This window comes from Pagrus major, chromosome 8 (genome assembly GCF_040436345.1).
Source record: "Pagrus major chromosome 8, Pma_NU_1.0".
In the NCBI taxonomy this organism is placed as follows: Eukaryota; Metazoa; Chordata; class Actinopteri; order Spariformes; family Sparidae; genus Pagrus; species Pagrus major.
The window spans coordinates 27,349,434-27,368,729 of NC_133222.1; the positions used below are offsets into that span (position 1 = coordinate 27,349,434).

At 39.9% G+C, this 19,296-nt stretch overlaps 1 protein-coding gene across 1 annotated transcript in view; it reads left to right on the plus strand.

Annotated features, from left to right (window-relative positions):
- The window catches only part of syt9b (synaptotagmin IXb), a 45,430-nt gene that overhangs the window by 15,608 nt on the left and 10,526 nt on the right, over positions 1 to 19,296 (plus strand). The window contains exons 2-4 of the mRNA XM_073472420.1: positions 1,981 to 2,112; positions 4,423 to 4,672; positions 4,900 to 5,440. Coding sequence (XP_073328521.1) covers positions 1,981 to 2,112; positions 4,423 to 4,672; positions 4,900 to 5,440 — 923 coding nt within the window. The remainder of the gene's footprint in view (positions 1 to 1,980; positions 2,113 to 4,422; positions 4,673 to 4,899; positions 5,441 to 19,296) is intronic.

Below are 19,296 nucleotides of genomic sequence, written 5' to 3' on the forward strand. Positions count from 1 at the left end.
GATGTTTCAAGGTTGACCTTCAGTACGTGGAAACTAACAGATTCTATAATTAAATCTTTACCATAATATCCTTGTTGAAATATGTAAACTTCTCTCAGGGATAGTTGTTGCTATGGAGACCATTCAAAACTATAATCTCCTGTCCTTGTGCTATTGAATTACATGTTCTATACCGTGACATGATGTAGGTGGCTTTTATGTGGTGTATCTTCACCTTGGTTGTATAGCATAAATGATGAGCAGGAAGCCACAGTCACACCAGTATTCAGTGGCTTTGGAAAGTGCTCAGACCTTTTCATTTTTATATTATATTTCATTCTATAATAATATATTTAATTTAAATTTGATTAGATTTAGGATTAGGATTTATGTTTTTGGCACTAAGGTCTGAATACTTAAGTAGTATAACGACACCTTACTTTTCCCTAGGTTTGCAAAAATTCTAAAACTGTGTTTTCACTTTGTGTGATCGCCATGTTGAGACTGTTACATAACCGCTCACCAAAGTTTAGTTTCAGTCACACAATGAATGACTTCATCTTGGCTCCCATTGTACCTCCAGTGGATCTGTGGGGCACTCCGTCTGGTGGCTCAAAAACAATTCAGACATTCTTTATTCCGGTGAGTCTTATTCAGAACGATGAGCGACAATGGAAAAGAACTGAAGAAGAAAGAAATGGTGGCGAAAGATAGTCATTTTTCTTTTGTAACGTTTTCTCTCAAAAGGTGAAGAAATGCCTAAATGATGCGTGTATAGATCCTTCTTCCTATCTCTGTTTACATCCTGGAACATATACTTCAACCAGTAGCCAGTGTATGTTCCTTTGTTAGTGGGCTGGTCTGTCAGCTTCTTTAGATTCCACATGATCCATCCCCTTAAACCTGGTACCAGACCTCCTGATCTCTGCCCACATCTCTGATTTGTTTAGCAATTCAAGTCGGTTTGGTTTGGTGCTGCCCACTGATGGCTGTTTACCCTGAAAGATGTTTTCCTAGTGATACAAACATGAACAATTTGAATCTAGACATGTTTCATTTATATATTATGTGTATATTTTGTAAGAAAACATAAGTGGACGGGCAGTATTTGCTTATACAGAGCAGATCTGGTTGAAGCTGTGTCTCTCCCTGTTTTCCCTCCTGTGGAGTCATAGAGACATTTGCTCTCTACACATTGGCTCTGCTATGCTTCACCTTCCATTCCTTTTGTTATTACATTCATGTTCACACATTCAATAATGAGTAACCATCAACCATGTACGATATAGTGAAATACATGGGAGCAATCCATCTTGTGTGTCTAAAAGTTTAGAGTTAGAGTTATGCTTTAGAGTAAGGGCATGGAAGAGTGAAAGCAGACAGGCTGAGACAGTGATAGCATAAACAAACATAGAGGTCTGCACATTGGATTTGATCATACGCAGTCACCATGTATACAACATACAACATGCATCAAGTGAGAGCTACTGGAGTTGAAACATCCAGATATTGGAGGTATACTGGACCTTGGACTGTTATTTCTCCTTTTCTTCGCTGCCCTTGAAATACTTTACAAAGCTTGTCATGAGAAGAAAAATGACATGATTTTACTCAAATAAAAAACAACAATGGACAATCACGCAATTATTCTGCCAAACTACTGTACATGAAACATGAATTCATAAACGGCCAAATCACTGTCTCCAGTGAGTTATTCTTCGGTTGTGAGGCTGTTTTGATATTTTTATGTGTGACTATGTTGCATTTTAGCACCTCACCATTCATCAATTGCTCATATATTTGAATAATACTTCAGAGAAATGTATTTTCTTCAACTTTTGCCTGCAGTGGGGAAATGTAATAGTTTTTCCTTTCCATTTAATATTCTGAATAAACACAGTCTGTCGTCCCCAGGAGCCAGGTTCATCTGTGCCAGCGTTTTTGGCTGGCAGAGCTGTGTTCACTGTTCAATGAGTCGCTCTCTCTCTCTTCCGCCTCTAGATGTATCGGTGAGCCTGTTGTCCCTGCTGGTGACCACCTGTGGTCTGGCTCTCTTCAGCGTCTCCCTCTTTGTCTCATGGAAGTTGTGCTGGGTGCCACTGAGTGGCCGTTTCTTCCCAGATGTCCTCAAGGGGGCACACTTCCTGGGAGGAGACCAACAGCCCGTCCTCACAGAGGTAAGCAGGAGGAGATGCTTACCTTCAAAAGTGGATAAATTGGTACAGTGAGCTTCCTTTAGTTTGCTGGATGACTCACATGTTCTTGATGTAAACAGAGTATAGATACTTAAGGGGGCTGTTTGTAAGAGAAGTTGAGTTTTGAGTCTCATTCTCGTCAAAAACTGACGCTTTGGGATTGTAGGACGGGTCGGCCGCCATCCCAGAGCGTCGTTATTTGACGAGTTCAACTTTTCTTACAAATAGCACCTTTAAGCTTATAGTCCTGAGTTTTTTCTTCTTTATTTCTACATTATTATTTTCCATTTTTCCATTTATTTGATAGTTTATACAACAGAGATACAGATCAGTGGCAACCATGTGTGGTTCATCCACAATCACAAAGCTTAATGAATAATGATTACAAATTTTAAATGAACATTGTAATATAACTTCAAATTTATGATGTACAAAATTAATTAATCACAAACACTGAGAAAGATCTGTAGCTGATAATGGCACTGAAAGAGGTCGCTGAGATTATGAATTCAGTAATATTCTGTGGGCCAGATGGGAAGCTTTGGCGGGACAGATGTGTCCCACGGGCCCATCAAGCATTGAGCGCAAAAGCAGAATATCACAACCAATACAGAAAAGCGTTTTATCATGTTTATGAAATGTGGGAATTAATAACCATTAATTTATTTTAAATTTAAATGTTGAAATGGTAATGACCACCAGGACCCATACTACATACTAACTGGATGCAGTATGTACTGTATATAGTAATCTTTATAACATTGCTGTTTTTTGTGGTTACTGTAGAAGATATAAACTTACGTTAATAGGATATGATGCCATACTTCTGCTCTCAGATTTAAATCAAATTGCAACTTTGGTAAGCCACTGCCAATTAAAACTAAAGCAATTTCCTACTGCTTCCAGCCTTTACACCAAGCTAAGTTAACTAAGCTAAGCTAAGCTAAGCTAAGATAAGATACGATAAGATAAACTACACTCATCACCTCTTGCATGCTTCATGCTCAACATCCAGATGTGAAAGTGGTGTTGAGCTTTTAATTTAATTCTCAGCAGGTAAACCAATAAAATAAGTGTATTTCCCAAAATATTGACCTGTTTGTGATGTTACATCTGACCCACAATTACCACAGCCCTTTTAACACTCACAATTTGCTTCCTAGAATGGCAAAGGAAGGATGTTACTTTTAGTGAGTACATCAAATGTTCATTAAATTTGAATACTGGTGTTTGCCTTTTCTACATTAATTCAACCAGAAAGGTTAGCTGTCAAGCCTATATTCATATTTTATTCATATCTAAGCTGGGGTTGGAAAGAGAGTAAAAAACAGCAAAAGCAAGTAACCGAAAGAATTCCACCTCCTCCCTTCAGAGCCGCTCTTCCAAAACACATGAACGTACACTGCCTGGCTACCGACTGCACTGTCGCTGTGGTTGCCCAGCTGGGAGATGTATTAACTGCTAGTTTGTTATGTTCAACAACACTTTTTAGACTAATAAACACATAAAAACAACTCTGTTAAATGCTCAAATGCCACAAGCAAAATAGCCATTGAGAATGTACTCGTACCCTGTTACTCCGGGTGTGTGCCTTATGCTAACACAGGCTACTACTGCAGGGGCTCTTTTTATTGGGCTCAGGGGCTGTGTGTAATTACTTGGTTAGCAGCCAAACAACAGTCTGTCACTGCTACTGCTGCTCACTCATTCTTTGGGCCAGGGCCTGTATGCTTAGTGCTACTGAGTTAGCAAGCCGCTGAAGACTGTGTAATGTGAATGCATAACATTGTTGTCATTGCTAACCATACCAAACTGCCTCATGTCTCACTCACATGTAAGAAACATTAGCACAATGAATGTAAACAACGAATATGGCTATTGTTACCACCGCTGTCAAGCTAGTATGTTAGTATTGGGAAAGTTTGATTGCACTTCCGGTGCCATTCTTGTGCCACTATCTCGCTAATAGCTGTAGCAATATATCAGAAAAACTCCCCAACCCTAGCTTTAATATATCATCCAACTACAATCATGTCATATTATATCAGTGGCCGGATGTTTGGTTGTCAGTTAAACACAACACAGACTTTATTCACATCTGTTCAGTTCTCATTTGACAGCTCGGTTTTATGTTTGATCACAGACTTTGAATGTGGCAGCACCAGAAAGTAAGACAACATTGAAACTTTTTCTTTTCTACCAAGGTCTCTTAAAAAAACTGAACTGCTTTAAGAAATCATTGTATAACATCTTAAAAATAAACCCATTTCTGCTGTGCAGGTGGACGGGGACGAAAGGGAGTACAGCGAGGATGGCTGTGTGAAGGAGCCTTCAGGGCCGCCCTCGGCTGTGGCTGTCCCAGAGTCAGCTCTAAAGATAAGCCACACGTCACCTGACATCCCGCTGGAGACCCAGACCAAGGTGGAGAGAAACCAGGTCCACACTCTGGCCAGGGACAGGGTCCAGAGACAGATCACTGAGCCTACCTCATCTGTACGGTCAGTACACGTCAATCCCCAAAGCTACTGTCCAACTTTTGGTGTTGGCAGGTTAAACTCATATGGACATACACAGTCACACAGACACCTAGACATCCGGGTTCACAGATACTATATCAGAAGGTCACAGCACAGAAAACATCGCCTTACACCAACAGAGACTGAACAAAGAACAATGAAAATGGTTTGAATAATCTTATATTGCCAAATTTTACATTATCTTACAGGCACAATTCCATCCGTCGTCAGATGAACTTGTCCAATCCGGACTTCAACCCTGCTCAGTTCCAGCGCCAGGAGTCTCTGTCCGGTCTGGGCCGAATCAAACCAGAGCTCTACAAGCAGCGTTCGGTGGACGCAGAAGATGGTCGTCGTGCTGACAGCTGCGGGCGTCTCAACTTCATCCTGAAGTTTGACTTTGACCTTGAGCAGCTGATCGTGAAGATCCACAAGGCCCAGGACCTTCCTGCCAAGGACTTCTCAGGGACCTCCGATCCTTATGTCAAGATCTACCTGCTGCCTGACCGCAAAACCAAGCACCAGACCAAGGTGCACCGCAAGACACTCAACCCAGTGTTCGATGAGGTGTTTCTCTTTCCTGTAGCGTACGCCGAGCTGACGAGCCGTAAGCTGCACTTCAGCGTCTACGACTTTGACAGGTTCTCTCGCCATGATTTGATTGGCCAAGTGGTGGTGGACAACTTCCTGGATCTCGCCGACTTTCCTCGGGAGACAAAACTGTGCCGGGACATACAATATGTAACCTCGGTAAGTTACCAACTTTTATGCATTTTTAAAAAATTGCATCACTTTGTGACTCTCTCTTCTTCTCATTCACACCAATGATGTTTCATTGCTTAGTTCAACTTTGCATTTGTTCCACTCAGTAACATGGACGGTTGAAAACAGCAAGCAACTGACCAGAAAGTTGCAGCATGTTTGTATCTGGATTAATTTGAAGGTCTGTCAGACCAGCAGTTTCCATACCAACCTACAGTATACCACATGTATTTTCCTCAGTCTGGCCAGAATCGGCTCAAACAATCACAAAGAGCAAAAGACCCTGTAAAACCCTGTTAGAACAGCAGAGGGAAGGAAACATATTGATGGACGTTTTCTCATTTCCCGTCCAAGTGGAACTCAACTGTGGTTTCAAGAGGCAGAGACATAGAAATATACTTAGACACAGTTAATGTTTAATGAAAGCAGCAGAAAACACGTGGGGGTAGTGACCCAGATCTACACTGACATAAAACTGGGGTTGGTTTGACAGAGATACAGAGACACTGTCTATTTTAGATTATTCACTTGGATAAATCTACAGCGTTGATACACTGAGCATCTCAGTGAGGAAGTTAGATCCTCCTGCCAGGGAATTCCTCATGGCTCGCCTGTCTTGTTGAATGAGGACTGCTGTCTGCTGTGGCTCAGTTCGGTGATAGAAACTCTTCTTTTCTGGCTTATGAGCAAACAGTGTCAGTGGATTATTTATGGGTGCTATGTGCAGAAGTCACCTCAATACTGAAAATTTTCAGAAATGATTAGTAAGACAGGACAAGACTGGGATAAAACCCAGGCTCAGATAAACTCAGACTAATTTGCACATTGAGGTTAAACAATTTACATTCTAACTGTTTAAGCCAACAGTACATAGTCACAAGCTTGCAAACATTAACACAGAACATAATTAGATCCAATCATCAGTGTACTGGTTCATATATGTAGGGGGATTTACCTACTTAAAAATCAGTGATTGAATGTAACTTTATACATTTACTTAAATACTATAAGTGCATGTTTGACGTACTTGTACTTTACTTGAGTTTTTCCATTTTCTGGTACTTTATGTTTCCACTCCACTACATGTTGGTGTCAAATATTGTACTTTTACTCCACTACATTTACACCGATCAGCCAAAACATTAAAACCACTGACAGGTGAACTGAATATCATTGATCATCTCCTTACAATACAATTTTCTGTCAGAAAAGCTTGGGCCCTGGTATTCATCTGGGTGTTCTTTGACACGTAACACCCATCTAAACACTGCTGCAGAAGTAGTACACCCCGCCATGGCTACAGCATCACCTGATACCAGTGGCTCCCTCAAGCAGGACAATGCACCCCGCCATACCACAAAAACAGCCAACCAACAAGACCCAAATCAACCACAACATCAAAAATGTGTTGTGGCTGATGGGTCCCAATGGTTTTAATGTTATGGTTGATTTGAGTTCTGTGGGTTGTGATGTGGGGCATCCATGGATTGGACTAGGTACAGCACATCCCATGGATGCTCAATTGTATTGGGATCTAGGGAGTTTTGGGGTCTGGTTTATGCCTTCAGCTCTTTGTCACATTCCTCAGCTATTTCTGAATTATTCTTGTGGTGTGGATGGATGCATGGTCCTGCAAGGGGGGCCATTGCCTTCAGGGTGTGTACTGCAGCAGTGTCTAGATTGGTGTTGAAGGCCAGGACCCATGGTTTCCCAGTAGAAAATTGCCACCCCTATCACATGCAAGCATTGCTTCATTGTGAACAGGGCAAAGTTTAGAACCTCATAGCATATGTTCCCAAAAAACTGCGACCTCATCCATAATCAAATATGTAATCTGTGGCGTTCTGTAGTTATGCAGAGAGCCGGCACTATAAAACAACAGAAGATGACTTGAGTTAGTGTTTCAGTGTATGACTTAAAGTCAGTAGAGGGTTTTACATTCAGTTATGTGTCTGTCAAGCACCCATGGGGAGTTTATTTTGTACACATCATTTCCTCTGAGCTCTAGCTGATGATCATCAAGATGCTTTACTACCTCTGAGGAACTAAAACTATATCACCCTTTAGTTTTGTGTGTACGTGTGCATCAATATGTTATTTTGTATTAAGAGATTCAGCATCTTGCGGTCTTTTTATGAATTCATTACTCAGCCTAGGAAAAGACTAATTCCCTTGTGTCTAATTCTTTTATCACAAGGTACTTGTGAACATAACACATTTTGAAAAAACAGATGCTCATGTCAGGTAGACAACTGAGTCAAGGCCGAGGATACGTGGTTCAGTGAAATTTGGCGACTTTAAAAAATTAACATAAAAAATGAGGCCAGCACTCTCATCTGTTAGTTTAATTAATGTTTCTTGTGCCATCTCTTTGTTGTACCGCTCGGATGGAGGAATAAAAACAGCTATGTTTGCAGACAAGCTAATATATGCTTGCTGGATTCCATTTGAATGTTGAGATCTGTAGGCCTGAATTGTGGCTTAGGTGATTTTAGTCAGTTTTGTTTCCCTTCAACTGCACACAGAAATGTAAGAGTGCATTAAAGGTTTGGTTGTACAGTTACAGTAGAAGAGGTGAGCTATATTAAGGCTAAAACCCATTTTCAATTTTTACGCCTACCCCTCGTTTTCAAATGCCCTTTGAAGTTACAAGGGGTTGTGGTTGAAATCCCCCCTATATATTGGGACAACCCTTTAAGACCCCCATACATCATCAGTTGTCATCAATAGTGTTGTCATGTAAACATACATGACATTTCCATTATACTGTATTATATATTATACTGTGGCAATCCTGGTATTATCACAATGTCATTTGACATATCTGAAGGAGATAGGAAAGCATGACTGTCACAATTCATTCACAACATCAAACTAACAATTTAGTAAAACAAACTCTGCTTCATTACTTACCATTATTTTATTAGCTATTAGCTAACATTTGCAACCCTTGCTCCTACCCTGCCAGTCTGCACTGATGGTAGAGGAAAGGTACCAAGTGCAGCAACCTCACTGCTGGTCTTAAGTTAAATTTTGGGCATTATATGCCATCAAAAGGGGGGTTACACATTGAAATACTTCAAAATGTGGGACTACCAGCCAGTAAACAGCAATAAATGTACCATTAGCCAGCAAGGACGTTAGCCACCAGGACGGTAGCAAACTAGTAGTAGTTTGTTGTTTTATGCTTGTTATAAAGAAAAGGGGGGAAATACATTTAGACAACAGTGTTCTCATAACCCTCACTTTCAGGTTTTGCCGAAATCATAGCAAATGTTCACAAAAACCTGCAATCTAGTCCATAATCAAATTTGTAGTCAGTTGAGTGATGTAGTCCAAATAACAGCAGAGAGCTGATGGCACTGCTTCAAATAGATTTACTTCTATAAAAACACTATGTTTTGACATTGGGTCAAAATTTGAATTTATCACATACTATGGTTGATGACCAAAGACCTGTTAAACTCAAGCTAATGCCATCATCCTCTATAAGATACTTTATACTAAAAGCACATCAGTCTAACTTAACCAACATGGTGACCATTTACATGTACTGGTACCTTTGAGTTTTTGGTGCATATTTAAGTTGTAGATGCAAATAAGGAAAGTTTTATTGTTTCTATCAGTGTCATCACTGTTATGTTGAAATGTTCTTTTTTTTTCTTTTATAGTATATGGTAGTGCAGAGAGGGTTGCTGTGCTACTAAAACATTAATTGGCACCAGTTCACTTTAAAGGGGCACTATGTAGTTTTTGGAGAAGAAATTTAAACTAAGACTAATATTTTCAATATTAATGAGGTAATAACATAAACACGATAATAAATAAATCATATTTTTTTTTAATAACTGAATAAACAAGCTGTTCTCAGAGGAAAATAAGGTCCCCAGAACACTGTTTAAAGCTAGAAAGGTGGCAGGGTCCGCCACATAAGTAAAGTAAAACAGTGTAATTGTGTAGTCCTTTAAGGTTAGTTTGTTTAATCACTTTTTCAGACATGAAAACGAAGTTTAGTTTTCTTTAGGCATAAAAAAATCAGTCAATGAAGACCTTTCTCTTCAGGTTAAAATGTATTCCACAAAACTACATAATGCACCTTTAATTGTTACTGTAAATTAGCTGTACTGTGTGTCAGTTGCACGTGTACAATTTTAAAACTAAAACTGTTATAGTTGGACATTCTGCCATTTTCTATCCTATATCAGCACCCACTCAATCATTAAAACACTATGTCTAACACGATGGTGTGTTTAATACATTTAAGTATGACTCAATATATATTATGCTTCAATGCTTCATTTGTATGAGGTTATGTCACTTTCATGTGGCCAAGAAAGCGTGGAAAATTCTATCAAAGCACCAGAAATTAGGCATATCACAGAGTGTTTCAGGAACCTATCCCCTGGTGTCTGAAGTGTGGCCACCGCTGCTCCTCATCAAGTAATTAAGTTCAAAGCAAAGAAAGATGAAGAAGCAAGAAAATGATCGTTAGTGCGGTCAGCACAACGCCAGTTCTGACCTGTTACTGCTAACTAGAGTCATGCAAAGACCCAGTGGGATAAGACACACACACACACACACACACACACACACACACACACACACACACACACACACAATACAATTTGTTGGTTCATAAATATTGTTTTAACACCTTCCAACAGCATTCCCAGCTAAATAAGGTCAGCATAAATGGGTTAGATCCTCCTCTGGGGCATCAAACTTGTGAACTATAGCTGTCTTGTCTCCTGTGTCTAAGCCTGAGGCGTCCGCTTTCTAAATATAATCCCTTATTATCATCAATTTACCCAACAAAGACAGCCATCAGCAATGCAAACTACTGGACTTTTCAAACTTAGGAGATGATGTGTTTACTTTGAACAAGTTTAGGATACTTTCTCTTTCAAACCAAGAGAACATTTTTATCATCAATTCACTTTTGCAATTTAGATAGCAAGTAATCTTTTTTAATATTGTACCTTTTGCTTCTTTTAGAATGTTTCTAAATGATGTGTCAAGGGATTTCCCCTTTACTGCATTTAATATGTTTTTTCTGTTATTGTAAAAGATTAGCAAAGCAGCTGATGAACACATTAAAACCATACTGGTCAGTCATTTATAGTAGGTAACATTTATCCAATAGTTGTCTCTCCAACCTCCATGTCAGCTGTCCATAAATTTGTAACCATAGTTTCTTTGAGTGGAGAGAACTGCTATTACTTGCTTCATCTCTCACTCTGGTAGGTGAGGATTAAGTCAGATGTGCTGTAGTGTAACACAATTAACACAATTAACACACAAACACACACACACACACACACACACACACACACACACAGACAGACACACAGTGCTTTAGCTGTCAGTGTTTATTAAACATTTATTCTTAAACTGTGGCCAACCCCTACAATATTCAATCTGTAGCTCCAGCTCCCCATCTGTCCCCTTCCCCCACAGTCTTAGGGAAATACATTTACTGTGAATATGCATAAAAAATTAATTAGATAAAGCCAATCACAAGATGTGAGGAATAGATAATGCTTAAACCTGAAAATGGAGAGACATGTTGGTTTTTATTAGTTTGATGATTGTGAAGAATATTGTAATTATGATATTAGACCTGATTTAGGTGCAAATGGTCATTTTTGCACTCCATGTTCTCTTTCTCCTGGGGTCTGTACCAAACAAACATGTTCTGTTATGTCTGGAGTATTTAATTAGTAAACCAGGTCATCTCTACAGCCCCACAATCATATTTTTAGTATTGCCTGTAACAATTTTGTAAGACTGGGCTACTGGGCTACTGGGCTCCTTACAGCTGGACCAATTGAATGGTAAAACAAGATGGATGTTAGCATGTGTTTCATAGGCTATGTCTTGAGTTTCGGTGAGGATGGCTGAGCATGAGCAAAGTCAATGGGAGTAAATTAATTTATTTTCATTATTGATCAGTTTAATCATGAGTTATTAAGAATACGCTGATGAAAAAGAGCAAGTAGTCACATGAGAGATTTTTTTTGCTATAGAATTTGAATGCATCAAGATGCATTGATAATTGTTTTCTAATCACATCCTAGCCCTCTGAATTGCAATCAAATTAAATCGTGAGATGTCTAGAGAGGTCCACCCCGAGTTGTGACACATTCTACATTCATCAAGATCTTGCAGCTCCTGAGATTCAGATCTGACTCTCAGCCAACCTGCAAATTAGATAGTATCTGGATTAATCATTCAGTCCTCGACAGTACGAAACACAACAATAAGAGTCGGTGTTGCTTTAATCTGATCTGTATTTGCATGTGTGCTTCTGTTTGCGTTGAAGTCCCAGCATCATTCATCTGTCGGGGAATTCTAAATAAATGTATAAATGAGTTTCTCGTCTCTCTCTATCTCAGCATCACCAGCAGAACTAGGTTACCTCCCTTGGGATTCTGGGGAGGGACCCTGTGCTGGTCCAGTCTCCAGTCTGTGTGCATTAATCATGGCTCCAGGCACAGAACGAGCCTTGAGCCATCCCTGGCCATATGTACTGGACTGTAACATACACATACTTCTGAGCTGCATGCCTATAGATGATTAAATTAGTTTTTCCCCATTGGGTTTACATTATGAGGTCAGTCGGCGGACACAGTCCGAACATCATTTGTAGTGCCTGAACTTGTTACGCTATACTTTTACTGAGACATATTAATTAGTGTTTACAGTGTGGCACATCCCTTTTATGAATTTACATAAACCTCAACCTCAAAAATCTAATGCTGTAACCACAGTACCTCACCGTTAATCCACACAGCATTAATTACTGAACAGTAATTAAAATCCTTCTCTGGAAACCGCATGTACCTCAGCTAGGTCATGAACGAATCCTGCTCGAGTCTGCGCTGGATTTGTCCTTGGCTCTATCGTCCCCTGGTGCACCTGTGGCATTAACAAATAGACCTAATTAATGATTGTTTGATATGAATGAATCCTAGCTCTCTAGCTCCCCCATGCCTTCATGGTTTCTATGGAGTGCATGGTGTTACAGTCAAAGAAAAGCCATTATGAATTACAGACATTACTACCACATCACAGCAGGTTTTTGTAAGTTCATAGAAACATTCCCTGTTGGGGTATAAACTGTGAATGGTCAGCAGACAGTTGAAGAATTTGTTGAATATATTCATCTTTTTTAAAAGACTCTCTGAACTTATTGTCCCCTTAGCCACCAAATTCGCAGCTAGCTCGATAAAGTAAATTATTAGCCCAGTCGTCAGAATAAAATGTTGGCGTTGCACCTTTCTGCAAACCACACATGCAGTACATTTGTACATTGTAAACATATCAAATCAACATTTCTACAATATGTGTCATATATTGGCTGCAAAGCCAGAGACCACTGTTCTAGACAGTGTTTAAACATTTGTAAGTATGAAACCAGTGGATATTTGATAAACAGATGTTGAGGCATTTTTCAGGCACAACAACAGAACCTTTCCAGCCATGTCTGTGGAACAAAGTTTACTGGAACATGAGCTTTTCCTAACCCTCAACAGGTGGTTCTTGTTCCTAAACTAAACCAGAGCATGAACACAGCACAATACTGAAAAAGTTGCAACATATCTTTGGTTTGCAGAAATGTACATTACTAACATTCAATCTAGCAATTGGGCTGGAAATTCTATACAATCTGAGAACGAAATGCCAGGGGAGAGTAAACAACATTGTACAGAGAAAATTGAAGGAAGGTCATCGAGCTACTGTAACTGTTACTGACTAACACTATCTTGGCTTGATTGAGCGTTAGCCTGTAGCTTTGAGCAGCTACAGTACTTTTTTCACCCTCTGGGTGACAATCGTCTCTTATGCTAACTAAACAGCCAGGCTGTATTTTAAATTTTAAATTTTCCTTGTTATACAACTCTTTTGTAAAAAGTGTTCTGTAGAGAATTGATGTAACAATTAGTGTCAGAACTTTTGCCCTTTTAGTCTCAAGAGAATTGGCTGTTGTTCCTATTTTGGAAATGAGGCAGCATAATTGGAGGAAACTCTCCAGACTCCCATCTCAGTTCTACCTTGTTATGGACCATCCAGTAAACCATCTGACTCAGTGTGGAGTCAGTAATAACCAGCCACTTACATGCATCATTTCCTGAGATGTTCACTATTGATTATATGCCAGTGAATAGTTCCCTCATGTCTTGCTCTATCTTGGTGCAGATATAGTGAACTTAATAATTCTGGTTGTCAGCTAGTCTACTGACTGCACAACTAGATTCAGTTTGCTTTTGGATATCTATCATGTAATGTCACATACTATACATCCCTGCCTGCTTTCTCCTCAGCAAGATTTTTTGGAGATAAAGACAATGAAGAGCTCAGAGACACTGTAACCTGCAGCTCCTTCAGGACCAGTCAATACTATCGACTGCAGCCCTGTTGGCCTGTAATTAGGGCCTTGATAAATGGGATCGGCATGTGTATGTGTGTGTGTGTGTATGTGTGTGTGTTGTTAATTCAGTAAACGAGGTTCCTATTTCCCAACAATGACAAATGGGACAATATAACAAGCACTTGTCCTGCCATTTGCCCTCTTTCACTGAATGAGAAATATGATTCTCTAGTTGAGATGCTTATGGTCAGTTGAGTCACGGGGAGGTCCTGAACATATTACACATTGCAAACATACATAGAGCCTGTACACAGATGAACTAAGTGTAGAGCATATTTTTAGCCCTCTGTTTTGTGCTGTACAGCAGTCTAAGAGATTTTAAAGTGAAATTCAATCAGGTGGTTTGGTCAGGTTTAACACGATATTTGTGAAAATGTAGAAGCTGAAGCTAATTTTGGAGCACTTAAACATTAAGCTGCTACACTCAGATACTGTCTGAACTACAGTTCAGCTACACACAAAGTTTTGTGTGCAACTGTCTCAGTATTCTCTACAGAGAGTAACGAAGGATCCTGTTGCCTAACCTGATTCTGCCAGGGTACATTCATCTATACAGCTAAAGTCCATCCTCAGCAGAGATTTATTTACTTCCGCCATGTTCAACCAGGCAGAAATGTTGGACTGTTAATTGGCCATTGTGTAATGGGATCTCTAGCATTAAAGTGAGCTGATCAAAATCTCTCATGCCTGCTTTTTGTCCTCATACTGCTCTACTGAGGCAACTCATTTCAGTTATTTTGTTATTCAAACTGCATTATTATGATTGAAAAAATAGTATTAAAAAAATAGTCTAGACCCCATGATGCCTCCATGTCTGTCCCATGGTACATGCTAGAATATTAGTTAGTGTTGGAGTTTTTATGTTGACCAGGGTTTAGAACAGTTTCACCATTAATACAAGATTACTTTCTTTATGCTGGTGCCCCACCTTGTTCAGTTGGTACCCATTTTAATTTTTTTGCCCTCTCCCTTCAGACTGCGGGGGATTCAGACTACGCCACTGTCAATGGTAAACGTCTAGCTGGGCAACGGGTGTCCTGACTTGATCCACTTGGAGATCTGATTCGAAGTTATGCATGCATTAGGACAGTGGCTGTGGCTGACTTTTTTATGAGCCGTCTTCATTTGAATTATTGCTGCTTTATGCCGTCGGATGGAAATTGGAGCTTGGGCATGCCAAACACAAAACTGTGTTTTAAACTGTGTGATGTAAAGAAGAATTCCATCGAGTGTGCACATGAAGTTCATATTATTGGTCAGGAGAACTACTCAGCCTGTGAAATATACAACTGTGTTTAAATTCCATACTGTAAAAAAATTCTGTGTGCTCCACTGCAAACTAAAGCAAAGCAAATAGTGGCTTTTTTTTAATGATTATGGGCCAGTCTCTGAGCTGGATTAAGGAAAAATGGCCATTCAAATGTTGTCCTGTGTGCGGAGGGTGTCTTATTAACCTGCTATTAAGCTGCTGTGTAGTGTTTTTTTTCAAGAAGGGCTTTGTGGCTTTATCTCACTTGGTGTGAGGTTTGTTTTAGCAGTGAGAGAGAGTGAGATACAAATCCTGAGTGTGTCAGAAACAACATCTGGGAAAAAAAACCCTGCTGAAGTCACGGTGATGTCGTTGTGGTTATATCAGCTTGGGCTTGAATGCTAAAATTGTTTAAGTAGAGCCTACATTACAAACTGGTTTGTAAATACAGGCATGTTTCCAAACTGATTTTGAAGGATTTACTGGGCAAAGGGTTGAATCAAAGACACTTGAATTGCATTTTGGGAAATGTAGGATTCAGTGTTTTTGGAGCTTGACAAGTGCTAGGGAATGACTGCAATTTTGACCAATCACAGCATAAGAAGAATATAGTTATCCTTTTCTGTGGGGATGGGACAGGGTGTGATCATCCGGATTCATGGGAAAAGTCACTGTCACAAAGTGTCTGCCATGTCTTTGTTCCAGGTATCACGCAATTTCCAAAGTGATACATTAAACATGACACTTTCAAAAAGCCCTGTGAAGGCACACACACACACACACACACACACACGCAAACACACGCGCGCGCACACACACACACACACACACACACACAGGGAGCTACAAAAAAGAAGGAGGGGAAATAAGATTGAGAAACAGAGGAGGTAGATCTAGTTAGACCGAGCCCGTTATTATTAAGGACGCAGCAGGAGAGGCTTGTAGATGAAGCCGGCAGCTCCTGAGGGAGAGAAGGTGCTCGTATTATAATTGGAGAAGATGGACTGTCCACACTCACTCTCTGCTTTATTGGGGCGCTTCAGAGCACCGCTCTAATTTCATTGTCTGAGCACAAGTGACCATAATACTGACCGCAGGCTTGATTTGAGTGCTCATAAGAGTAGTGAGCAGCAAGTCTGAAAACTTAATGTGCTGATTGAGTGTGTGTGTGTGTGTGTGTGTGTGTGTGTGTGTGTGTGTGTGTGTGTGTGTGTGTGTGGGTAAAGGATATCATATTATCTGTGGAGGGCTAAAGGGTTTGCTGATCCTCTGTTGAGAGTGCCTTCTTGTTTGAGTTTATCAGTGTGTGTATTCCTGCTAAATCCATCCGTGTGTCACACCTCGGAGACATCGTAACCTCTAAATCATTAACACCCGAGGCTCAGGGTAACGGTGATGATGCAGTGTCAGTGGCCTCAGCAATTTGTGTGATAACTCAAGTCACCATGTAGTCAGAATGTCATGGATCCTGGACAACTCTGCTTGTGTGTGTGTGTGCGTGTGTGTGTGTGCATATGTGTGAGTTTATGCTTGCATACTTACATGCTTGCAGGCACGTAGATACTGACATCTGTGATGAATCAACTAATTTTGTTCAATTTGATTTTCAGCGATTTTGAGCACAAGACCCAGAGCAGTAGCATCCTAATATGTGTGTGTGCGTGTGTGCGTGCATGCGTGCGCGCGTGCGTGTGTGTGTGTGTGTGTGTGCCGCCCATATACCTCCAATTAATCTTAATCAGCATCAGTAGGAGCACATATTGATGTCTAAGTGAGACAGTGATTTTCCAGTATAACCACTACATCTGACCTTTAACTAGGCTTTCTAGCTAATTGGTTACTTCTGGCAAAGACTAAGTGCAAAATCATTAACATCCTGTGTATTAATCAATGATGAGACAGAATGCATTAGGAAGCATCAAATAGTTGTGTTAACCGTGTCCGTGGAAACATAAAGCAGCTCAGTTCAGAGTAACAAGAGAGAGTTTTTGTTATATATATTAGAAGAGAGACTTGTAATTGCAGATGCTGAAACAGCTGGAACCACATCTGTGAATTGCCATATTCTTTCTAAATCCCTTGTTATGATTAATGATCCAAAATGTTGTGCAAGTTTTTGCTTTTTTCACTGCCTATTTAGGATTTTGTAAGAGCCAGTTCTGTGTCAGCCTGACGTGTGGGAGAAAGTGTCAAAACTAGAATTAGAGTTCCCCCTGTAAGAACTCTTGTGAGTGCCTGTTTCATGAACGCAACACTCATTCTCACACCATCACACGTTATTTTCAGATGTGTTAATTGGCAAAAGAGCTTGGCATTCGTGTGACTGGAGTTACATTGTGAAGGCGGGGATATTCTGAAAGGAAAACGGGAGTAGTAAACATCCAAACAATCAAAGCCAGGTTTCAATTCATTAAAATGCTCAGGACGTGACATGGCTGTAACACGAAACATGCTGATTAATGATGAGTCATGCCCTTGCTGCCCATTGCAGATGTGATTAAAAGGTGTCCATGTTTTTTCTACCCGAGGTGTCACAGACATGATCCGTATCTGACGTGTAAAGACTTGTGTAACATATTATAATGTGCCTTCTGTCGATTCTACCCACTGATTTTCAGCAGACTCAACTGTTACTAAACCTTAACCTCCTTTGTATTAAATGATTAACCCTTACCCAAGTTATTTTTTTCAAGCCCTAAAGTCTCACACTACTCAAGTGGTAACACCAGCTGAGATTTTGAAAAGGAATTTTCTTGAGCTGGGTACCATTTTAACCTGTATAGCAGCTTTATACAGGCATTGAGTTTCATGCCTCTTAGGCACCCTGTGGAGTTTTTTTATGCCTCTATACTGGTTACAGCCATGGATAGATTATCCCCTCTTTTTCTTCCCCCCTTGTTTTGATATGCATCTGTGTGTGTGTGTGTGTGTGTGTGTGTGTGTGTGTGTGTGTGTGTGTGTGTGTGTGTGCGCGTGTGTGTAACAATTAAAACTGAGGTGAAATGCCCCAACACACTGCTTTTATAAAAGGTCCAACCAATTCCAAATCTATGACGCTCTACCTCAAGCTTCAGTTTTGCATCAGCTCTCAAGTTAGCAATAATACATCATGTGCACTATTGACTGCAGTACAGACTTACTGACTAACAGTACACATATAACATGATATATTATGACCTTGTTATTAATATTGTCAAGCGGTTTCAGTTAGTTATATTTAGACACCTAAACTATTTGGTTAGGTTTACGCACCAAAACCACTCAGATAGGTTTAGCCTAGCCAAGATCATACTTTGGGTAACGTAAAGCAACTTCCCAAAGAGAATTAACTCACATTATGTAACGTAAGTGATGTAAGTGACGTAAGTGACGTAAGTACATCATTTGTGAATTTCGTCATTCATGTATGTCAACTTACTTAAGTTACAGAACTTAAAAACAAAACAATCTTCACTCTTGGTCACAACAGGGTGCAACAGCTGGTCTCCAGAAAGTCCATTGAATGACCCATCCAGCCACCCTTAGACTAAGGCTTTTCTAGCTCTTAATACTACTGTACTAGAGGGGAGCTTCAAGAAGTGAGAGGCGTAACCATAGTGTCAAACTGAATCAGGCTGCTTCATTTGATGTGTTTGCAGGGAGAACAGGTTTTTATTTGCTGTGTATTTTTATATTATGTAAAAGACCATGTTGTTCAAGAATTATCAATGATATCTTTTGGATGAATGTGATAGAGCAAAAGTTGCAATATTTCCTTCTGTAATGCAGGAGAAGTATTTATATGTAGGTAGCAGAAAATGGAAATACTCGAGTAAAGTAGCTCAATTTTTTTTTTTTTTATTGATAAGCTGAGATATGATGACAACAAACATTGGTTATTGTGCTGTAAAGGACATCATCTGGCATCATGTGTCAGAGTCATACTCTAGTGTACGTTTTTTCCCTTAATCCACTGATCTTATGATGCATCATGAAACCTTGAGACATACATCTTCTCAGTTTGTGGCAAATGCTGAGACTAAGTATACAGAGAAAAGAGTATATGGCATTTGTGACAAGTGAAACTTCAATTACTTTATTAATTATTTCTTCTGGTCAGATTCATGTTTTTCATGTGATGCTCAGCATGGGAATCACTCATGTGATTCTTCCAATCAAAGCTTG